General features: G+C 49.0%; 2 protein-coding genes across 9 annotated transcripts in view; both read left to right on the forward strand.

Annotated features, from left to right (window-relative positions):
• The window catches only part of SEPTIN2 (septin 2), a 36,772-nt gene extending 20,708 nt beyond the window's left edge, over window positions 1-16,064 (forward strand). For all 3 annotated transcript variants that reach the window (XM_081261035.1, XM_081261034.1, XM_081261033.1), the window contains 10 exons: window positions 2,282-2,368; window positions 3,637-3,760; window positions 4,677-4,811; window positions 4,946-5,063; window positions 7,726-7,827; window positions 8,205-8,350; window positions 9,840-9,923; window positions 11,167-11,224; window positions 12,581-12,683; window positions 14,793-16,064. In XM_081261035.1, coding sequence (XP_081117161.1) covers window positions 2,282-2,368; window positions 3,637-3,760; window positions 4,677-4,811; window positions 4,946-5,063; window positions 7,726-7,827; window positions 8,205-8,350; window positions 9,840-9,923; window positions 11,167-11,224; window positions 12,581-12,682 — 956 coding nt within the window. In that variant the 3' untranslated portion in view covers window position 12,683; window positions 14,793-16,064. The remainder of the gene's footprint in view (window positions 1-2,281; window positions 2,369-3,636; window positions 3,761-4,676; window positions 4,812-4,945; window positions 5,064-7,725; window positions 7,828-8,204; window positions 8,351-9,839; window positions 9,924-11,166; window positions 11,225-12,580; window positions 12,684-14,792) is intronic.
• A 2,295-nt stretch (window positions 16,065-18,359) lies between these two features.
• FARP2 (FERM, ARH/RhoGEF and pleckstrin domain protein 2) overlaps window positions 18,360-23,829 on the forward strand; it is a 94,742-nt gene continuing 89,272 nt past the window's right edge. For 3 of the 6 annotated variants that reach the window (XM_081261019.1, XM_081261020.1, XM_081261017.1), the window contains exon 1: window positions 18,360-18,489. The gene's annotated coding sequence lies outside the window, so the exon portion shown is untranslated. The remainder of the gene's footprint in view (window positions 18,490-23,829) is intronic. The other 3 variants (XM_081261026.1, XM_081261027.1, XM_081261018.1) reach the window with 1 other exon arrangement.

Here is a 23,829-nt window from a genome sequence, read left to right on the forward strand (position 1 = left end):
CAATAGGTTAATGTGCCCAAATCAATAGTTAATGTGACCAAAATCAATAGTTAATATGACCAAATTCACTGGAGGATTTTGGAGGGAGCACTGGAGGCAGCGTGAGGACATGGAGATGGACCTGAAGCAGCCGGAGGCTGGTGTGGCTGCAGGTTGCACGCGGGGAGTTGCTTCTGAAGAAGCACACGCAGCTGTGGGCCTGCACCCCGTTGCCCCTGCACCCAGCTCATGTGGGGGCTGTGGTGTGGCAAGCCTCCTGGGAAAGGCCTGGCGTATTGTTCGAGAAAGCCATGTGGTAATCATTTTGGTCAAAAATCGAGAAACTAACATGAAGAGAGATTCCTTAAGATTTAAAGACAGGGCTGGGATGTGGCTCAAGCAGTAGCGCGCTCGCCTGGCATGCGTGCGGCCCGGGTTCGATCCTCAGCACCACATACCAACAAAGATGTTGTGTCCGCCGAGAACTAAAAAAAAATAAATAAATATTAAAAATTCTCTCTCTCTCTCCTCTCTCACTCTGTCTTTAAAAAAAAAAAAAAAGATTTAAAGACTTAAAATTAAATCTAAAACTTTTGTGATGTTTTGCCTGGTGGGACTGAAAGGCTGGACTTTCTTCCTCTCTGTCTTCTTTATGGTGCCGCTTGGCCCAGGGCTGCTGGTTAGTGCAGACAGGAGCCGTTCTGTAGACTGGGAGCGCCTCCACCGGCCAGCCTTTGCTTTTTTCTGTACGTGAACATGACACTGCTGGACCCCACTGTCTTGTGATTGTTTTTGGATGGTGATGGGCCTACCTTGATCTAAATCTTTCCTGATGTGTCTTATTTCCCCTGTTGTGACAGCTCGTGGCCAGGGTGGAGTGAGGTACACTCCGGCTGGCCCAGTAGCAGCATGATGCTCTTGGCCCAGGAGCAGATGTCTGTCACTGTGCCGAGGGGAATGCACACACTCCCTTAAGTGAAGGTATCCACAGGCAGCATTTCCCAAGAGCAGCAGCTTGGGCTCCTCTGCTCAGACCTCATTTCCATGGGCACCATCCCTTCTCAGCTGTGCCTTCCTCTGCTGGGCGCCTGTTGGTGGCGGTTCTGTTTGTTCATTGTCTGCCCCACTGAACTGCAAGGCTCTGTGAGCAGGGACTGCTCTGTCCCATTCCCTGTCCTGTCCCCATGCCTGGAACTGTGCCTCTCAGTAAATATTGATAACATCTCTTCACATGGAACGTGACGTAGAAGGATCACCAAACGGTTTGCTAAGAGTAACTGTTGGCCATTTAGTTGGTGGTGTGGGGTTTTATTTGGGTATATTGAGCAAATAACTCTAGCTCTGTCCTCGTCTCCTATGGAAAGTGCAACGTACAACACAGTCCAGATCCTGTGTATGTACACATTTCTAGTTCACCTTTTCCCTTGATTTTCCCAGTAATGATTTTTAAAATAGACCTGTACTCCTTTCCCATGCTGTGCAGGACTGAGCAGAGGCCAGGTCAACAGGGGCCTGGGAAGGTCCAGCACTGGTACATGTCATGCCCAGCTCAGAAGCATGCATCTTGCAGAATGATGCCTTGGGTGACAACCAGTGATGAACGATTGGATTTGAACTTCCTTCCAGTATAAAATTTAATTTTTGGTATTTTGTATTTTTTTGGAGTTAAATGTCAAACATTCTGAGTAGCTGAAGAGGGCTCCTTAACCTGGGGCGTTCTAGAGAGCGTGTACTGTCTGAACTGGTACTGTCTCTCAAACAAAGCGGGTCAGGAAGCCAGGTGGGAGGCAGCAAGGGGGGTGTGTGTCAGACTGGAGGAGGTCACATGGGAGTGTGTGCCAGGGAACCTGCCAGGTGGCCAGCCCTGCAGCAGGAGTGCCAGGGGCACTGTTGTTCAGGTGTGTCAGAGTCTTCTCAAGTGCTCTGTGAGAGTCAGCAGAGCTCCCTGTCAGAAACCTGCTTTGCATTCTGTTTATCACAAAAGAAAGAACGACTCCAAAGTATAGTCCATAAATTTGTGAAGAGGTGAAATTGGGTTTCTAATCAGTTCTCAAATCCCATAGACCTCAATCCAAACTGGATAGCTCCCTGAGCTGGGCAAGTTCCTGTCCCTAAGCCTGGGTTTTCCCCTCTGTGGGCCTGAGGGGTGGTGGTGCCTGGTTCCTGGTCACGGTGTGGAGAACAGGGTGGTGGTCCTGAGGCACCCGTCTAGGACTGCCCCGTGCTCACCCTCCGGAAGCATGTGGCACACTGGGCAGGCCTGTGGAGGAGGTCCTGACCAGGCTCTGCTTTCCATTTAAAGGTGAATCGGGTCTAGGAAAGTCGACTCTCATCAACAGCCTGTTCCTGACTGATCTCTACCCAGAAAGAATCATACCTGGAGCCGCAGGTAAAAAAGTTCCTCTGTGCTCCCTGTACTTCTGTGAATGTGCTGAAGAGTGCATCATGAACACTTCACCTTTAACTCTGTTTTGATGTTCTGTTCTAATGTTTTCTTGGAACACAAGGAGAACTCCACCTAGGGATAGCTTCCTGCACCTGAGGCCTTGCCACCTTGGCTGTGTAGGTGCTTGACACACACCCATGTGTCCCTCTTGTAAATGTAAGAGACGGTTCCTGCCCATGTTGTTGGATAAGAGGACCAAGTGAAAGTTTTATGTCATGAAAATGCTGCATATGTTGGGGCGGGAGTTGTGGCTCAGGGGTAGAGCGCTCGCCTAGCACGGGCGGGTCCCGGGTTCCATCCTCAGCACCATATAAAAATAAAGGCATTGTGTTGTGTCCATCTACACCTAAAAAATAAATATTTTTTTAAAATACTGCATATGTGGATAGTCCCTGTAGCAGCAGGTGTCTGACTTGTTTGCATCTGAATGTTCAGTGATGGCTGCAGCATCCATCACTGCTTGTTCAGTGAACAGAGGAGCCCACAGTCAGAGCCTGGGTCCTGGGCAGCCACAAGAAGGATGCAAGCCCTCTCACCGACTCTTACTTATCCCAAATTAACCATTTTTAATATTGTCTTTATTTGTCTATGTAGTGTGGTGCAAGGATTGAGCCCAGGGCCTTGCACATGCTAAATAAAATAAGCTGTCTGCCACTGAGTTAGTCCCTGAGTCATCCCCCCACCCCCACTTTTCTTTAAAGACAGATTCTTGCTAAGTTTCCCAGCCTGTCCTTGAACTTGCCAGCCTCTTGCTTCCCCTCCCCTCCGACAACCCCCCCCCCCCCCCCCCCCCCGCCACCGCTGGAGATTGAACCTGGGGGCATTCTGCCACTAAGCTGCATCCCTAGTGGTTTTTATTTAAGTATTGCTCTGGAATAGGGTATCACTAAGTTGCTGAGGCTGGCTTCGAATTTGCAGCCTGCCTCAGCTTCAGGAATAGCAGGGTTATACATGTGTGCCTCTGCACCTGGCCCGTGTTGGTGTTTTTAACCTTTCCAAGGAGGGAAGGCAATCTTAATTCCATTTCCCTTGTTGACTCTGGGACTGTTTGACAGTCTCTGCATTACCTCTGAGCCCCTGCCTCCAAAGAGACTGAGTGATCTTCCAAATTACTTAAAATAACATTGGTAACAGGTAATTTCTCCTCTTTGCATACTGGCTTAGCTTTTAAGGTATTTTCTTTATTAAGTTTCTTTCTCTTTCTTTTTTAGAGAAAATTGAAAGAACTGTCCAAATTGAGGCTTCCACTGTTGAGATTGAAGAGCGTGGAGTCAAGCTGCGCCTTACAGTGGTGGACACTCCTGGCTATGGGGACGCCATCAACTGCAGGGACTGGTATGCAGCCACACAGGGCTCATAGCCCAGGGGTCCTGCACCATGCACTGCCAGCTGGTCTTCCTTCTGTGCCCGCGTTCACAGATGCCATTAGGGAGTGGTGGTTAGTGAGTGGCTCCGGTAGCTCTATCTCATAAAGCAGTGAGGCAGTTTAAAACATTCAGTGCAGACTTAAAACTATTTAATGCTGACTTTTAAACTTTTAATCTTCTGAGGATGTTTCTAGGGAGTGAGGTTTCTCTCTGTGCAACCTAGTGGGATCTGAGGTGCAAGAGCAACACTCCAGCTGTCACCAGGGCAGGGACTTGAGTTGAATGTGGGCAGTGGATAAGAGGTCACCATGTACCTTTCCATATGGAAAGCGGGACACTGTTTGCAGGTTGCCAAAGTTGTGCCTGTGGGTGGGTGCTGGTGGACTTTGTCTTCACCAACAGGGAGGTGAGGCACAGGAGGAGGAGCATGGTGTGCCCTGTGCTGTGCTGTGTGGAGAATCCACCTTGGTTGTGCAGACGCCCTCGACTCTCGCTCCTCTAAGCCTGACTCCCGTCTCAGTGTCCTGTGGGTGTGCTGTCCTGTTGAGCTGGTGACATCATCCTGCCTGGGACCCCATGCCTCCTGCTCCTGCTTGCTCAGCTTCTCAGCCCCTCTTTATCACACTGTGGGAGGGTCAGCAGACCCTGGCATCACGGGCCACCCTCAGACCCCACTGAACATGTTCCTCTCGAGCTGTTGACTCCTGGTACTGAAGGGAGTTTACACTTGGCAGTTTCCCGAAACCTCCGTTGGCAAATCTAGGAGTCAAGTCTTGTGCTCTTGATTTAAAAGTGAATTTTTGGGTTGGTATCTTTGGTGGAAGGGGGAGAAAGACTTGTTTCCCTTTGAAGTTAGGGGCTGCTGGCTTCTGTCTGCATTTCAGTTTCAAGACGATCATCTCCTACATTGACGAGCAGTTTGAGCGCTACCTGCATGATGAGAGTGGACTGAACAGGCGGCACATCATTGATAACAGGGTGCACTGCTGCTTCTACTTCATCTCACCTTTTGGACATGGGTAAATAACGTTCACCATGGAAACTCGGCTCACTGCACAAGTGTGCAGTCACCCTCAGACTGTGTGTTGCAGTACAAGAATCGAGATGATTTTGAGAGAAAAAAATGTTGTGATCTCCCTGTTCTTTCCTGCAGGCTGAAGCCCTTAGACGTGGCCTTCATGAAAGCAATACACAACAAGGTGAACATCGTGCCTGTCATTGCGAAGGCCGACACTCTCACTCTGAAGGAGCGGGAGCGGTTGAAGAAGAGGGTGAGTGCCACCTGGACCTGGCTGCTGCTTGGGACAGTGGGTGCCCGGGGCCTGGGAGTGAGAGCAGGAGGAGTCTCTAGCATCTGCCCTGAGTCTTAGGGACAGGACTAAAAGCACACCTAATGCTTGCTGTTTTGTTTTCTAGCATTTTGCCTTCGACAAAGTATCACATTTCAGTTTATTAGATTTTCTTAGGTAAAAATGCCCTGGTGAATGGCAGGTAGCTAGGTGCAAGGAGACCCCCCCAGTGTTGGGCTGAAGGTGGAGCTCTTTTATTCTATCCAATGCTTCCACACCAGGGTGGAAGGGAGAGTGCCCCATCAGCTTCTGCCTGCCAGGGCCCCAGCACTCCAGCACCCAGCTGCTCTGATGCTGCCCCCGTGTTTCTCTGGTGCCCTGTTTAGTGCCCTCTCCTCTGTATCTCTTGAAGCCTCTTTGTTGACTATATATGTTTTTAAAAATTATTTATCTTTTTCTGACTGTGGTCCTTAAGAAAATCCAAACACCTTACATGTGCTAGCCTTTGACCTGAGAGTCCTTTTATTTCTCCACAGAAACAGCAGCTAGTAGTCAGCGGTGGTCCCTCCAGAACACTGTTCAGCCAGTGGATGTTTTAAACTTCACTATCTATGGCTTCACCACGGTTCTTACTGGATGTATAGAACTACACTTAGGAACATGCTGTGGTTGGTTTTGCCAGTTCCCTGTTGTTGGATATTTGGCTTATTTTTTGTTTTGCTCTGGCCCCCTTTTATCTCTGACCAAATTTCCTGTTCCTTTGCCACTTCCCATTCCTCAGACCCAGAGAACACCTTCTGCCCAGAATGTTCTCCCAGGTGCCTGCGTTGCTCTCAGATGCCGCCTGCGCACTTCTACAGCACCCACACACTACGCAAGTCCCTGTGCATTTTGTACTGTGGCTTCTCCTTATCCCCAACCCTGATCCCTGAGATAAAGATTCTTTGCTTTGTTCTTTAATGTATTCCAAGAATTCAGAATAGCACTTGACACATAGTAGGAACTCAGTTATGTTTGTTGTTCTGTTGTATAAATCAGATGAATTCTTGGGAAATGAATGTGAACTTAAATTTTCATAAGATGGCAAATTTCCCCCCAAATAAGCAACAGTTTACTTTCCCAAAGCACCCTGTGTGCTCACCCCAGCGGTGATGGGTGGGTGACCAGGTGAGTCTGCTCTGCCCACCTCAGAGGAGGGAGCTTGTTTGATTTCATCTCCTTGAGTGCTGGTGGTCCTGTCCTGTGTGCAGTGTCCACTGGTGTCTTCTTGGTGCCCTCTCATTGACTTCAGGTAGTCTCAGGATTTGTAGATATTGGCGTGTTCAAATAATTTCTCCTAGTTTGACTTTATGTTTTTGCCACAATAAGATTGTAAGCTGTATGTGGTCAGTGCTGTTGCCCTTTTCCGTATCATCTAAAGTACCTACCAGTCTTTTAGGAAATGTTTGGGCTTTTGGGAGAGCGCCTGAAAACTTAGATGTTTTTTGCTTAACAATGAGCATTTTTAGTGAAGGAATCGACACCTTTTCTATATTGTTGTGTTAACTTTCCTTTAGCTGGAGGAGAGGGGTGTCAGTGTTAGATTGCTTTGGCCCTCATCCCTAGTTCTGTACTTGAGACCTTGAGGGCCTGAGATGAGATGAGTTCCTGCACCTCTGCCCGTCCTCTGGTCCTCCCCCAGCTGTGGTGGACTCTCTTGCAGCCCTTCTCCAGCCCTGCCCCATGGCTTTGGCAGCCTCCCTCCCTGGCTTTGGCTGCCTGCTTGCTGTGCTCTCAGCCTGCCTTACCTCCCTGCTCACTGACCGCCTTCCCTCCAGGATGTGTCCTTGGTTCTCCTAGGATCACATCATCTCTGGCTTCTGCCTCCTTCCAGGGATCTTGCCTCTTCCTGTGCAGCCAGGAGTCCACTTTGCACTGCTAAGCTCTGCCCTCCCTGCTTCTCTGCCTGTAGACACCCCCACATCGCTTCCTGGCGCCTCTCCTCCAATTTAAATGGTCTTCTTGTTCAGTCTTTCTCACATCTCATCTGTCCAGTGTGAGCCTTGGCCTTAGGAGGCCAGCGTGGAGCCACAAGTGGGATCTTCAGGGCTGGACCAAAGAGGAGAGCAAGTCCATGCCGACTGCTCAGTTCGTCCCACTTAGGAATGGGGATTTGTGGAAAGGGGAAGATGTCAAGTATAGGGTGTACAGAGGTGAGTCTTCTCTGGAGTTAAGTTGGGAAAGATGGTATGTTGAGAGCAAGATCTGTGATAACAAGACCCAAGCCACAGAAGGATTTGTATCCTTCTGAAATCAAAGAGCCAGTCCAGCCACGAGGAGGCAGGCTGCTTCCTGTGTACTTGGCCATGGTGGTGCAGGCCTGTGGCATCTGGTGCCGTGCCCAGCACACAGTGGCCACAGGGTGCTGGTTCTTCACTGAGACTGAGGGAGGACTGCTGGTTCGGTTCCAGCCCCGTCTCTCCTCTCCTGTAGGCCTGGTTGATAGGTCAGATTGCAAGATTTCACACCTAAGGACCATTTTAAATGTTGATAAAATGGTTTCAGAATAACTTTAACCATTCTGGTTCTTATTGACAATTTGAATAATTTTGATATATTTCTAATGTGATGAATTAGACTTGACCTGGTTTTGTCTTCCATTCAGATTCTGGATGAAATTGAAGAACATAACATCAAAATCTATCACTTACCTGATGCAGAGTCAGATGAAGATGAAGATTTTAAAGAGCAGACAAGACTCCTCAAGGCAAGTGCTGGCTGCAGGGCACATTGATAGCAGCTCCTGTGTCCTGTGGTCCCTGCAGTGAGAGGAGAGAGTGGGCAGAGGGCCAGATCTGGCAGGCTCGCCTTCAGAGAGTGTCTGGGTTGGGCCAATTACAGTACTCATTTGCTTTCAATATGTTAGACATGGCTTCCACTGCAGGCGTGGAAGTGTCATTGCAGGTTTGTTTCCTGATTGTCTCATGTGGGAAATGTCTGACACTACCAGATGAAGCATGTGTGCCCTTAGCTCCCAGGTGAACGTGTCGTAGACAGTGGACGGACAGGTCTCTGCTGGTGTTCTTGTGTTCTCAGCGAACGCTGGGCTCCCTGCTACAGCCTGTCCGCCGTGTCACTTTCCAGGCCAGCATCCCGTTCTCTGTGGTGGGGTCCAACCAGCTGATTGAAGCCAAAGGCAAGAAGGTCCGAGGGCGCCTCTACCCGTGGGGTGTGGTGGAGGTGGAGAACCCCGAGCACAACGACTTTCTGAAGCTGCGGACGATGCTCATGTAAGGCCTGGGTGTCCCCTGGCAAGGTGGGCGGGGGGCAGTGCTTCCCCAGTGGGTGCACACAGCCCCCGCTAGCTGCAGCCGGCACATGCTGTGCATCCACACTGCGTATCCTCTGGAGGGCGGTGGTTTTGGGGCTGCTGCGGCTTGGTCCTGAGACCTCTGGGGGCTCAGACACACTGTCCTCGCCTCTTCAGTGACATGTATCTAAGTACCTATCCATTGTGCTCTCCACCATCTCCAGCTCTCTAATGCCAATGGGAGACTGGACCTAAGCTATGGTTGCGTGTCCTCAGCTCTGGCAGGGAGATGGTCAGGCTCCTGGTGGGTGTTGGGCAGCACCCCAGACCCAGCTGGCACCCGGTACTCCTGAGTCTTACTAGGTGGCCCCTGAGTATTGCACTTTCTTCTCACTTGACAAGTACAGTACACTTGACTAGAGAAATAGGCTTTACGCCCCTTAAACATAAATTTCACCTGCAGTAAGTAGCCTGTGTCCATTACCGTTATTCCTGAATGAAAGCATCTTGCCGGAGATGCAGTTCTTTTTGTTAACGTGTACTTGTACCTGCTTGTGGGTGCAGTGTGATATTTGAGCTCCTGTGTGGAAGCATGTGCAGGACAGCAGCGCTCAGCATTTCCAGGTCACCCCTTCTTGGTGCCGCCTTCTGTTTTTTTTTTTAAGATCTGTGTCTATTAGAATGCTTCAGAGGGGTTTGGGTGAGTTGAACGTTGCTTGTGTGTGCTCCTCTGTCTCAGCATAGCAGTTTTTAGCAAGTGGAAGCCAGTGAGCTGTGACCATCCAGGCTGTCTTTAGAATGATGCGATGCACTGTGAGCCGTCAGAGAACACTCGTCCAGCCCTGGGCTCTGTGGACCCCCGTTGTGGGGCATGGACCCTGAGCACAGAGCGAGACAGTCCCCACCTCAGCACTGATACGTGATCTCAGAGTGAGCCCCCATCCTGCGTAAACAGGACTGAGTGGGAATGTCTGCTCTGAGCGCTTAGAAAAACTGGGCCAAAGTACCATTCACCATAAGAAAAATAGGGGATCTTACTCTGATAAAAGAGCAATTGCCTGTTCCTCCTAAAGATCTTTTAGAATGTGCATTCTACTTTGGACATCATCCACCTAAAACCCTCTACCTCTCTGCATCTGGTCTCTCCAGTGGCCATGAACTCCTGCAGGGACTAGCATTCCCTATGGCAGAGGACAGTGCAGGGCACACCAGGCCTCCTGGGTGTTGGTGCACTGTTGACTATGGTAGCAAGAGGAGAGCCACACCTCACTAGATATTTCTACAGCCATGTTTCCTTGGGAAATTCCAGCAACCTACGCACCTTTACGACATGGTCTAAGGGTGCTGTTGTGCTGGATGAGCAGTTTCCTTGTGCACCATTACCACATGGTCCACAGGGCGCTGTGAGCGGGGTGTGGTCCCCCTGAGGCTGGCATGAGCTACTTTTGTGTATGCCTTTTCTCTTCCAGCACTCACATGCAGGACCTCCAGGAGGTGACCCAGGACCTTCACTATGAAAACTTCCGTTCCGAGAGGCTCAAGAGAGGCGGCAGGTGATCCCACTGTCTCCCCTGAAGTGCTGTCCCGTTGTCCCCCCCCCCACCCATGTGTCTCAGCTTTCACTAAGCAACATGAGCTTCCTACTTCAACACTGTTCAAGGGAAAGCCAGGTTCGGTGGTGCACACCTGTCATCCCAGCAGCTGGGGAGGCTGAGACAGGAGGATCATAAGTTCAAAGCCAGTCTCAGCAAAAGTGCAGTGCTAAGCAACTCAGCAAGACACTCCCTCTAAATAAAACAGGGCTGGGGATATGGCTCAGTGGTCAAGTGCCCCCTGAGTTCAATCCCTGGTACCAAAAAAAAAACCAATTATTCAGTGGAGTTGCTGCTACTTTAATCAAATCATGCTTTTCTAGCCTTGAAGGGAGAGGAAAAAAATGGCTGGGCACACACCCCCTAATCCCAGCTACTTGGGAGACTGAGGAATACCCTGAATTCAAGGCCAGTCTGGGCAACGTAGCAATACCTTGTCTCAAAATGAAAATTAGAAAGAGCTGGGGATGTAGCTCAGTGATAGAGCACTTGCCTAATATGCCCAGAGCTCTGCATTGAATCCCCAGCAGTGCACACACGCTTCCTCTCTCCCTCCCTCTCTCTCTCTCTATGAAGGCCAGAGCTTATATTGGTGGTACTTCTAAAGCAGCTCTGTTTTCTGCTTAGAACAGAGTTTAATGAACAAATAAGTGGAAATATAGCAGTTGTTAAATATTTCGTGTATCTAGTTCATCTAAAATATGTTCTTTTTAACGATGAATTGTGAGCATGCATGAGGTATATATTAAGATCTCATTTATCATGTTGACGTGGGAACCAGTTATTAATCAAAGTTCTAGAGGCAGGAGGCAGCGGTGGAGAGGCCTTTCCTACTGGGCTCTGGGCCTCTGTGTACTGAGGGAGCGGCCTCCATCCTGTGGGCCAGTTCTGACCTGCTCATGTCCTGCTCCTTCAACACACTGACTGACCTTGCACCTCTGCAGGAGTGTTCTTGAGAGGAGACGTGTCGTCACTCCAGCTTGGGGCAGGGAGTCTCCTGAGCTGCTCACCGCCTGGCGTTTATGCTTTTCTTCTTCCTGTTCCCTTTTTTTATGTCTTTAATTTTTAAAAATGATAAAAATATATAAATTCAAGTAGGTGTTTCTCAGAATTCTAAAGTGAATTTTTTCCTTGGTTATCTATAATAAAAGCAACCCACTGTGCTTCTTGTAATGATACCATTGTCATTTCTCTCCACTCTTAGGAAAGTGGAGAACGAGGACATGAATAAAGATCAGATCTTGCTGGAAAAGGAAGCTGAAGTAAGTAGAAAATGCTCTTCTTACAACTGCAGCTGTTTGGTTTATATCCAAACATCATCTGTAATTAGCTTGTTATAATTTAATATATAATATACCCATTTTATGTATTTAATCGCATCTAGTAATTTAGCTAAAAAGCATAGAAACAATAATGTGGCTGATTTTTATGAAATGTTTAAAAATAATTCTTTCCATACATTAATAGTAACTAGAAAATAAAATAAAACTGCCACTGGCATTAGTTATCAAAAAATTGAGAAAAAATAAGTAGGATTTCTGGGGAAAGAAATTGAAAAATTTTACTGAGAAGATTTTTAAAGATTATGATAGACGTGCAGGTTTGTAGGTGGGAAGACAGTGCAGGGTTACAGTGCTCTAAGTTGACCTCTGACTTCAGCTCTGTCAGAGCCTGTGGCCTGGCTGTCTGTGTTCATTGTTCTCCCTCGAGTGAGGGCCGATTCAGTCATCCTCATGTTTGCTTTGAAGAATACGCATGGGAGGTTCGGGAAGCTCTCTAAAAACTGGACTAATGACAAGAGGCTTGCCTTACTGGTCCAGAGGCCCAGATGAGCCTTGGCCACCCACATGGCATCTAGAGGTAAATGAGGGATGTCAGCATGTCCTTTGGCAAAGGTGCCCCAGGCCTGCTGGAGAGTGGAGTGCAGGTGTTCAGTAGTGGTTTGGCCACAATAGACTGGCCTTTGGAAAACAGAAGACTCGCATCTTTGGGTAAATCAACCCAGTGTGGATCAAATAGTTAAATGTTGCAGCCATCACCACAAAGTTACCTGAAGAAAATTTGAGTAAAAGTTTTAGTGATGAAAATCAGTAAGGGTCAAGACGGACAAATCCACTCTTCCTAGCTCTGACCTCCTGGCCCTTCAGAGGAACATACTCTTTCCCATACCCCACTGACCCACCTTTTAGGTTAAAAAATATCTCGTTGCCTTATTTTTCTTTTTCTTTTTTTAAAGAGAGAGTGAGAGAGGAGAGAGAGTGAGAGAGAGAGAGAATTTTTAATATTTATTTTTTAGTTTTTGGCGGACACAACATCTTTGTATGTGGTGCTGAGGATCGAACCCGGGCCGCACACATGCGAGGCGAGAGCACTACCGCTTGAGCCACATCCCCAGCCCCTTATTTTTCTTAAGTTACTGCTCTGTTGATAATATCTGCATCTCCCTTGAACTGTGTTCTTTCATTGTCTACATGGTTTTCTGTTACACTGCTGGTCCTTTGCTGGTTTGTGAGAATTCCTCCTGTCTTAACACGTCTAGTGTTTGGGGAACCACAGAGCAGCACGGGTAATGTTGAAAGACTGAACAGTCACAGGTCTGGCTTGTACTGTCTCCCTAGCTCCGCCGTATGCAAGAGATGATTGCGAGGATGCAGGCGCAGATGCAGATGCAGATGCAAGGCGGTGACGGGGACAGCGGGGCGCTCGGGCACCACGTGTGAGGTGACGTGTGCATTGTAACCTCTCAGAGTCCCTGGTGTCCGGCAGGCATCTGTTTCTGAGGGATCTCACTGTTGGTTCACCTTGAATATGACAGGCTCCTCCTTAAGTCTTACGTGGATAACATCATTAGCCCTAAATGAGAGGAGTGCTTCTAAAGTGCACTGCCACCTGCCATCTAGTAAAGATGTTTAATATTTTCTGAGCTTACAAATGTGACTCAGAAGAAAATTTGTCAATACTTTCATTAGCCATACAATTAGAAATTTGTTAATGTTGATAATCTGTCTTTAAGGGTATAAAAAGTGTTAAGTGTTGTTAAGATAGCTCGTGTAGATCCAAAGTAAAGATGTCATGCAGATAGATTGAGGTGCCCTTGCTAAGGATGGCTGGGCCATGGTGTGGGGAGCCACGCAGATAGACCAAGGTCCCCTTGCCGAGGATGGCTGGCCTCTAGGTTTTCAAGGCAGCTCTGTTCAACCATCAGTAATTAGTGAACAGGATCCTGCAGACACCAGGGACCTCAGGACTAGAAAGGCAGAGGTTCACTCCCATCAGCTCACAGAGGAAAGGATGATAGGCAACATCAGATAAAGGCTTAAGGGTCCCAAAAAGAAAATCACATGGAGACAAACAGATGGCGCAGGCAGGGCATGAATGAGTCTGAGGTGGGAGAGATCTTCGGAAGAAAGCTGGACATTAGGGAGAAAGTCTTCGCTGCAGTCTCAGGACCTCATCCTGGAGGCATGAGGCAAATCGTGGAGTTTAGCTGTTCATTCAGCTTCTCGCTGCTATGACTAAAAGGACCCTACAACAAAACTGTAGAGAAGGAAAAGTAAATGGGCTCACGGTTCAGACATCTTAGTCCATACAAGGCCAGCTCCATTTCTCTGGGCTCAAGGTAGGGCAGGACATCATGGCAGTAGAGCCTGGCCAGGGAAGCAGCTCACACAGTGTTCAGGAAGCAGAAAGAGAGGTCTCCACTTACCAGATACAAATATAGACCCTAAAGCCATGCCCCCAGGGATCCACCTCCTCCAGCCACACCCCACCTCCGTTACCACTCAGTTGATCCCTATCAGGGAGGGGATTGATACTCACAACCCAGTCATTTCTCCTCTGAACCCTCTTGCACTGTCTCTCGTGAGCTTCTGGGAGACCCCTCACATTCAAACCATAACATTAGCTGAAACGTGTGTAGGTAAGACAGAAAGCAAGGATTCCCCAGACCTCCACAGCAGAAGGATGGGTGGCTACGGAAGGGCCAGGAGGACTTACTGGGTCCCTGGTCACTAAAGCAGTGCCCCTGCCTTCTGCAGCTTCCTGGGGAAGGTTTGACAGTAAGACTGGCTTGACAAGTTCCTGTAAAGGCACTGCCTGTCCCCACGAACCTGGCTGGGTGTCGCTGCCCTCTCATCACCTGGGGGACCTCTGTGAGTCCCAAGTCAGTACTGCTGCAAGGGTCTGATGTGCCTAGCCTACAGGCACCTCACTAGAACAGGGCTCTTGCCTCCAAAAGCTGGCTCTGTGTGACCAGGGTTGCACCTGACCAGATGGAGGACTCATGGAGAGAAGCCAGGACTCCAGGAGTGACTCCCTTGAGCAGGAGGAAATGACAGTGCTTGCTTGTGGTCTCTGGTCTGGCTGCTTCCCTTGTAGAAACTTTATGAGGTCGTGGACATTTTCATTTCTGGGTATTTTTCAGTTTTTCAGTGCTTCCACGTTCCAAGCGTCTCACAAATGCCTTTTTTTTTTTTTTTTTTTGGTATCGGGATTGAACCCAGGGGCACTTAAATCACTGAGCCACACCACCACCCCTTTTTACATTTTATTTTGAGACAGGGTCTTGCTAAGTTGCTTAGGGCCTTTGTAAGTTACCCAGGCTGGTTTTGAACTTGTGGCCCTCCTGCCTCAGCCTCCTGAGCTGCTAGAATTACAGGAGTGCTTCCCCACGCTCAGCATATTGACATCTTGATTTAGATAACTCTCCGGTCTTGTAAGCCCATCCTTTTGCTCAATCTATGGCCTTTGTTGTGCAAAGAAATAGTATTGTCTGTGACCAAAGCAGCAAGCATTGCTTCATTCCTTCTTAAATCTGTTTTGCTTTTCCAGAAAACACTCTTGGATACAAAGAAGAACACATTCCTGATGAATGCCACATCGCAACTTTCCATAAGATCCTTAGAAGGGTGCCCATCCACATTTACAATACCTGTGCCTGAGAATTTAATTTTTTTAAACTATTGGTGTGTTTTGTATGAAGTACTTTTAACATTTGTATTTCACTGCTATGTTATACTTTATACTTCATGAGGTAAACGCTCACTTTTGTTTTCTTCCTTAACTAACCACTAATATTAGAATTGATTTCCAAGTATCAGAGTGTGTAATTAATATTGAATCCCCTTGATTCAGTTGGCCTGATTAGTCATTGATGAGCACTCTTGACATCTAGAACATTGATTTACCAGGAGTGTTCCTTGGTGGTAGCCGTGTGCCTGTGACAGAAAGCTGTGCAGTCGCTCCACATGGAGACTCTTCCTTCATTTTATATTTGTGCACAACAAACACCTAAAGCCAGTTTTGCTGCTATAGTTCAATACTGTTAATCTGCACAGTTATCTTTTAACCAAGTAGAAAACAGAGTCACCTAAAGAGATACGTTTACACTTGAACAACTTGTAAAAACAGGCTTTAGGCGTGGGTTTGAAGAGCACTTTGGATTCTGATGCTAGGTCATTTTTAACACCTGTGCAGGGAACTCCCCTGTGGACACTTGTCCTGTAGGCGCTGCAGACGCTGCTGGGCTGCACTGTGGAGAGCACAGCAGCGAACCCCAGCTTTGTGCTGCTGCAAGCTTCTTGGCACAGTGAGTCAGAAAACTATTTTTTCTCACCTAAATTAAAAAAATTTTTAAAGAATCCAATTTTTAGAAATTTTATACTGCACTTTCATGTATTTCTGTAACTGCAAGTGTGAAATAACCCACCTCAGCAATGGTTAATTGGGGTCATTATGACTGTCTTACCTATTTTCAGCCATCATCTTTCCTTCATCTTGTGGTTAGAATGAAAGGCATTTTAAGTCTGTCCTGCAGGCTGCTAGACAGGTGTCCACCATAGTTACACTGGGTGTCCTGCTATGCGTGGGGCCTTAGCTTTCCTGCCCTTCCCATTCCTCCTGCTGCCAGTGGGACTCTTCAGCAGACACTTTCTCTCCACTTCTCCCAGCGCCAGGAGAGTTGACCCCAGAGGGATGGGACAAGAGATGACGGTTACGGAGGGAGCGAGCCAGCTCAGGAGGAGTTGAACTGAAGAAAGTGTTTGATGAGAGAAAGTGATTTGGGGGGAAGGCTTGTTTTGTTTTGGCCAGGAAAAAAAATAAGATGTGATGGTCAAAACGCTGGTTATGAAGGTGTATTGCAGGAGGTCGCTCCGTTTTCCCGCCTGCTTTGCCCCTCACATTATCACGAGCAGTTCCAGACCACTGGAAGGCAGTTGATGATCTGGGTTATCTTGACACTTATGGAAAAAGTTACTAAAAGCATTTTCAAGCAGTGTAAGCCCTGTGTGTTTGGGTCAAAGTGCTGCTTAGTGCTAGGTGCCACCTGATGGTGGGGTGTGGGCCAGGAGGTCTACAGGGTGTCACTCTTTTGAATCCCATTTTATTTTGTTATCCAAATCTAAACATACACTTTCTCTACTAGATAATTGCTCTTACTGAGATCTTACCTATAGAAATATTTTTGAGATCAATTTACACAGCAATTTTGTATGCATTTAAACTAACCTTTTTTAAAATAAAGCACTATTGTTTAAATATTGAGAGTAGTACTCATCACTGCTTCTTTACAAGGGAAGGCATGAGGTCTTGGGGGGACTATGCAAAGCCCCCAAAGCATCTGTGTATAAATGATGAAGCCGATTTCTATCAACAGCATCTGCACTGGATAACTTCACATTAGAGATCCCAGCCCAAAAGAAGGTGGACTGCACAGGAACTATTTAAGGTGATCAGATCATCTGTACAGACAGTAGGAGATCACCTAGTAAGAATTAGCACTTTGAGGCTGGAGATGTGGCTCAAGCGGTAGCGCACTCGCTTGGCATGCGTGCGGCCCGGGTTCGATCCTCAGCACCACATACAAACAAAGATGTTGTGTCCGCCAAAAACTAAAAAATAAATTAAAAAAAAAAAAAGAATTAGCACTGATAAGATGGATAAGTGGTCACTGACACGTTGTATCAATTAAAAGATATAGCAATAACTATTACTAACTGTAGAGATAGATGACTATTGGAAAAGTATCCAAGAAGAAATTTCTATGGCAATTTTTTTAATTGAATTCAGGGCACTCGACTACTGAGCCACATCCCTAGCCCTATTTTGTATTTTATTTAGAGACAGGGTCTCACTGAGTTGTTAAGTACCTTGCTGTTGCTGAGGCTGGCTTTGAACTTAACAATCTTCCTGCCTCAGCCTCCAGAGCTGCTGGGATTACAGGCTTGCACCACTGCACCTGGCTCTTGTACGTTTTTAAGAGATGTACTGTGAATTCTCTACAACTTTATTGAAGGAAACTTTGGAAACCTGGACTTGATCCTGGTCTGGGTGGCTGAGTGCCTCCAAGCCCAGGCCTCAAGCCCCATGGGCAGCTCACTGACCCCCATCATCTGAGGGCTTGCTCGGCCCCTGTCCTCCTGCCAGTTCCTCCTGAGTGGCACACTGAGTCCCCCGAGTAGTGAAGCTCTGGCCATTCCAGTTCCTTGCCTGCTTGGCTCCTTCACCCCTTCCTCACCTTCCCTTTCGCCAGCACAGCCAGAGCCAGCTATGTCACTAGGTTGGAGCAGTGGTTCTGGCCATGGGGGACACTGGGGTAATCCGACCGGTCAGCAGTTTCCATGTATCCTTCAGGTCTTCGGACCCCGAGGCTGCCTCGCTGGAAGCCAGGGTTCGTTCCTCCCATCTTGTCCTGGGGGAAATGGTTGGGTTTCCCTCACAAAGCCGGAGCACTCACTTGAAGCTTGCAGGTCGCCCCTGGATTAAGTCCCTTGATTGTTTAAGTGCGAGGACAGCTGCAAGTTTGGGCAAGATCTTGAAGGCTGCCACGTTGATTCAATTAATCCCCAGGGAGAAGAGCGCTGCTGTGAGTCGCAGGCATAGAAGATTGAGGGTCTGGTCTCCATTTCTACTCCCTGGTGGGATCCCAAGGCCAGAGGGCGACTGCAGTTCCCCGTGGCAGTATCTCAGGCCTCCGTCGACGCGCGGCCTGTCTTCTGTGCTGCCCTTCAGTGGCTCCAACTATCCCTGGGCCACCGTCCAGTGGCCCCAGAGGGGTGCACCGGGACTGGGTTAGGAAGGAGGCTGGCGGCCAGAGCTGGGGAAGAGGGTGGGGAAGCCAGGAGGGTCTAGCCGGAGGAGACCCACGGCCCAGCGCCAACTTCGTCTATTGAGCCGAGGCCCCGCCCAGGTCCGAGTCCACTCCCCAAGCCGAGGCCCCGCCCAGCGAGCCGAGGCCCCGCCCAGGCCAGAGTCCCCTCTGGGTGAGGCCCCGCCCAGCGAGCCAACGCTCTGCGGAGATTTGCGGCCGACCGCGGTGTCCCCTTCGTCCCGCCCCTTCCCCGTCGCCTCACCCATCAGGACTGGGTGCCGCGCTCGACGTGTGTTCCGCGGAGCCCCGCCCCGGCGCCCCGCGGGCCAATCGGCTGCGCGTCCGCCGCGGGGGCGGCGGCGGCTGAGCGGACGAGAGCGGGCGGCGCTGGCGCGGGCAACGTCCGCGGCGGGCGGCGGCGCAGGCCTGGCAGGCCCGGTGAGGACGCGGCGCGCGCGGGAGGGACGGAGGGAGGGCGGCGGCCTGGTCCGCGGGCCGGCCAGCTAGGCCTGGCTGAGCGGGCGGGCGGCGGAGGCCGAGGCTCGAGGCCCTCGGCGGGCCGCCGGGGAAAGTCCACGCCCGTCTCTGAGGCCTTCGCCGGCGCGGCGGCTCGTCAGGGCTCCCTCTGGGCCAGACCGGCCGGTCCCCGGGGCGGGGCCGTGGCCGTGCTGTCCCCAGGGACCTGCGGCCCCCAGGAGCAGCGCCAGGAGCCCCAGGTGGAAGCCCGCAGGGCGTGCGGCCTTTCCTCCGCCTGGACTCCAAACTCGTAAGCCAGGGGCGCCTCCTCAGGGAGAGGTGGAAAGGGGACCCGAATCCCGCCCCCGCGTCGCCACTTCAGCGTCACCAGCGCGAGTCTGTGGAGTGGGGTGGAGGTGTCACTGAAGGAGAGGATGCAGAGACCTGCGTTCCAGGGCGGAATCTTGAAGGGAGAGCTCTTCTGTCCGACGCTGTGAAACGATAGGTGACTTTCCAGTGGCCGGCAGGGTGGACCGCGTTTTCTCAGTGCCAGAGAGCGGGGAGAGGATGTTTGAGGTAGGGGCACGTAGAGGAAGTAACCTTCGGTTGTGGGTTCCTGAACCCCGTGAGATATGTGTAGAACTGTGCCTGTTGTTTAGTCGGTTCACCCAAAGCATTCCAAGGAGACATGCCCAGGTTTCACAGTCCTTTTTAAAAGTACAAGAAAGGGAGGCTCAGAGAAGTGGACTGGCAGGATCAGGGTGGCACCTTGGGTGGTTTGCAAAGCCAGGCGACACCCATCTCTGGTTCTCCTGTGCCCTTCCTCTGCCCCGGTTGGTCACCACTTGGCTGCCACTCCTGAACTGGATGCTGACAGTGCGTTTGGCTGAACTGCAGAACTTTCTGCTCATGTACATAGCAGGGATGTTCTTAATAGGTCAGTAGGTTCCTTTCTATCCGTTCTTTTCCCAAAGAGGAAGTTGACATAAGATATATTCATTGATTCCTGCCTTATCCATAAAATTAGTGCAGAATTTACCTGCCACACAGGGTCTTTGTGAAGAGTAAGAGTCAATTTTAAAAACCTATAAGCATTGTTCCTGGCACATAGTAGATGCTTAATAAATGTCAGTAATTGTGAAAAAAATCATCTGAGTAGACAGTAGAATTGGCTAACCCTGGTTATTTACCAAAAGAGAGGGGGGAAAAAAAACAATGAAAAAGAATAGAATTGAGTTACCTTGCTTAGAGGGAAGATAGGAACGCAGTTGCCAAAGCAAAGATTAATGCATGGATCATTCCATAAGAGCCTGTTTAAATCCACTTGGTCCCAAGGAATTCTGTTTCCTTTTTTCTTTCCAAAGAGGGCCTGCCTGTGGTCACACCAGACAGTACACATTTCTCTTATATGGCTTACATTTTCACTCTGTGCATTTTTTCCCTTCACCAGCTCACCTATCAGTTCACCTGCTTCCCCTTTTACTCACTCACCACAAGCATTGTACATACAACCTAGTGCTCCCTGGTAGGCAGAACTCCATTGTTTAGATCAGGGTGTGTTGCTGGGCACCGTGGCGCAAGCCTGTGATCCCAGTGGCTCAGGAGGCTGAGGCAGGAAAATCAAAAGTTCAGAGCCAGCCTTGGCAAAAGTGAGGTGCTAAGCAACTCAGTGAGACCCTGTCTCTAAATAAAATACAAAATGGGGCTGGGGATGTGGCTTAGTGGTCAAGTGACCCTGAGTTCAATCCCCAGTACCAAAATAAAAAAAAAAAAGATCAGGATGTGTTAAGTCATTTATTAGTATCTTTGTCAATGCAGGGGTCTGGTTTCATCCTTGACAAAGGGGGTTTAAAAGCTGAGTCCCATAGAACTTAATATGGTAAAGTCTAGTGCTTGGCAGTTTTCTGGGGAATGTTTATGTTGGTGATTCTAGTCTGGTATATGTGGAGAGCAACTAGCAGTATGTGATCAAGATTTTGCTTTGGGAATCCCAGTTTTGAAAACAATCTGATGAACGAACCAGTGTTTTTTGACCAATGAACATAATTTGACAAACCCATTCCTGTCCTTCCTCCAAGCAAAATTTAAACCATTTTGATCCATAGAAATGTGCTTAAAATTAAGCCTTAACCTAAAAAGTAAAATGGAGTATACTGTGGGGAGCCATGCTGACACGTGTTTGGGTGACTCCCGTTAAGGGCCTGAGGCGCTCTGGCTGTGTCCGAGCTATCCCGACCCTTTCCTGATGAGAGAGCCCATCCGTGTGGGGGTGTGCGTGACCACTGACCCCGGAGACCCAATCACTGGCCCTGACCTTGGAGTGCAGCCCCCCCTCAACCTTCATTGGATGGAATTCTCCCCTGAATCTCTTGTCCCCCAAATAAAAGGCTACTCCCCGGCGTGTTCGCTCTCTCTCTCTCCTGCTAGCCCAGAGTAATCCTCGCTGCCCTGCTGGGCGGCTAGAGGCGGGAACCAGGGAGGCGAGCCGTCTTGGACCTAGCAATGTAAAATAAGGTACTGGTTTGTGTGTTTTATTTTGATCTCTTCTAACTAACTTAATGCCAGAACCTCATTAATGAAACCACTGCGCAGGCCGCGTGGTAGAGTATACAGTAACTATTATGTTCTAAAAAATATGTGAGGACATAGATAAGATCAGGAGGAAGTTAGGGATGTAAGAAGCTTTTTAGTCAGAGGGTTTTTCCCCCTAAACTGGTGTTTTAGTTTATTGCTATTTTAAAATTCAAAAGCAGAGGGGCACAGTAATGTGGTAGGGTACAGTGATGAGTCTTGCTTCACCTCCTCTCTCCCTTGGCCAGCATGTCCTCCCGATTGCCTCTCAAAATAGAAGCCACGTCCCAGGTGCAAACCCTGCTTCATGTCTTAGATTCCATCCCTTGATCCACTGGAGTCCTCACAGCCCAACTCAGGTTGCAGCCCCATTCCTCTCAGTTGTCTTGGGGCCCCACCACACTCAGCCTTTCACCTGCCTGTGCACACACTGAGCCCTTTGTCTACCTGGTTTCCCAATCCCTGTGAGGCCCAGACCCGCTGCAGTGCCTGGGAAGAACTCCATTGTTCCCAGTGCAGGTCAGGCTAGCAGTGGCCTCTTCCCCTTTCTTTTGGCTGTCTGGGACTGCAGTGGGCATGTGGCCCTGGTGGCTCACTCACTTGCCTCTGGTTAAACACCTCTCCCCGGGTGCCCAGTGCACTCCATGAGTGGGGTTGAGGCTCCTGGTGGAGCTGAGTATGCACCAAATCATTCACTTTTCTGAGCCTGAGTTCCTTGAGCTGTAGCTGTGGGAATAAAGCCAACTGTGCAGTCCTTGTGAGCAGTAGTAAGAAAGATTGTAAGTAAAGGGTTTGGCATGGGCTCCCAGCAGGGGTGGTCCCTCAGGATGTGGTAGCTGCCATCAGGAGTGCCAGGACATTCTTGAGGCCTTTCCTGTGGTCTTTTTGGTGAGGCCTCCTCCAGTCTTTCCACCTGCCGGATTGTTGTCTGCCACCCTTGCTTTACTTTCTCCGGTGATTCCTCCGGGTTCAGCAACTGCCTTACCTTGGCCCACTGTACTGGAGGGAACTCTGTTAGGAGCTCCTATATCCCTAAGTGCCACAGTCTGGCTGGGCACAAAATAACCGAGCCTCCACGAGGCACTTGTAGGTTCAAACAGGAACTACTTTATTGCCCCAACTCCCACACAGGCCACCCACCTGGCCCTTCCAGAGGAACTTCACCAACCAACTCCCCAGGAATCCCCGGGAGAACTCCAAAGGGAGTACTCCAAAGTAGTCAGGCGCCAGAGGCGGACAGCAGGAGTCTATATACAACTGAATACACAGCTTAACTTAACCATCGTCATCTCAATGGCTCGCTGGTGTCACCTCTCAACCACTCCCTCTGGCAAAATGCCAGGTGCCCTCAACACCTAAGCACTTAGTCCTTCTTGATTGAGAAGAGGTGCTCAGTAAATGTTTAAAAGCATTTCAGATTCTATCAGGTTTCTGGGCCCTGTATGAAACACATACAGTTATTAAGGTGGGGGGGTGGTCTTTTTAAAAAAGAAATATAAAGTTGCAAATAAAAATTAGTCTAGAAAATACGCATTGTTTAGCATGAGAAAAAATACATTAGTACAGTTTTGAAAAAGCTGACCAGTAATACAGATATAATTGAGAAAAGTGTCTGATAGTTAACTGATGTATTTCTATGATACTTTTTTTTGGGCTCCGGGTTACTAGTTGCCTTTTTGTATGACAGTAAGAAAACAGACTTCATTGACTCCTCCAACAGAGTTGATGAGTTTTTATTATTGTTAGGATGCATAAGGCATTATTTTATATATATAGAACATTTGTTTTTTGTAGTGACTTCTAAAGTCTTGAGTTCCAGAAACATAGTTGATTCATTTTATTTTCCACAATTTCATTGAAGAAAAAAAAAATGCACATCCAAGACGTACTGGTAATTGTACATCAAAGACCGCTGTTTTGCCCACGGAGAACTGACTTGTATGCTACAGTTCACATGGAGGAGGGTGATGTCCACAGATGAGCATCTGGCTCCTGCATTCAGTCCACCCAGGCTTCTTTTCCACTGCCCATGCACTTCTCCTGCCAGTTGCCATTGGGCCCATTTCATGTCACCTCAGGACCCCAGCCTTGCACCGTGTAATGAATGAAGCCCTGGTGGTATACGGGGTGATTGATAGCAGTATCCTTGGTTGTTAAGATTTGGATGTGAGGTGTTCCCCAAAAGTGCCTGTATGTGTGGGGGAATATTCAGGGGTAAGTGATTAACGAGTAAGAGCTCTAATCTGATCAGTCCATCCTAATTTGAATGGACTGAGGGGTAACTGTGGGCAGGCAGGGCTTGGCCAAAGGAGGTGGGTCACTAGAAGCTGCCCTAAAGGGCTCGCCTTTCCTACAGCTCCTCCCCCTTTTTCTATGCTCCCTGACTTCCTTGAGCAGAGCAGCACCCTTCTACCATGTTTTTCTGCCTCCCCTTGGGCCCAGAGCCATCGAGTTGGCCCACCATCTGCTAAACCTCTGAAACTGAACCAAACTGAACATTTCCTCCTCTAAGTTACCCTTGTCAACCAAAAGTTCATACACTGGTAATCCCTTAGATGTGCACAGAGGTAACTGCGTACAGCATAAATGTGCTCCCCTCAGTGTGCCCTTAGCTGGATCTTAGGAATGCCAACCTCCCCTGCAGACTACCTGGCATACAGAGAAGAGAGACAAAGGGTGACTGCAGTGGAGCTTGACTCGGGGCCTCCCCAAGACCTCGGGGGAGCCTGTGTGTGAAGCCTGGGACCCAAA

This window comes from Spermophilus citellus (assembly GCF_964194105.1).
Source record: "Spermophilus citellus genome assembly, chromosome: 11".
NCBI classification, from domain to species: Eukaryota; Metazoa; Chordata; class Mammalia; order Rodentia; family Sciuridae; genus Spermophilus; species Spermophilus citellus.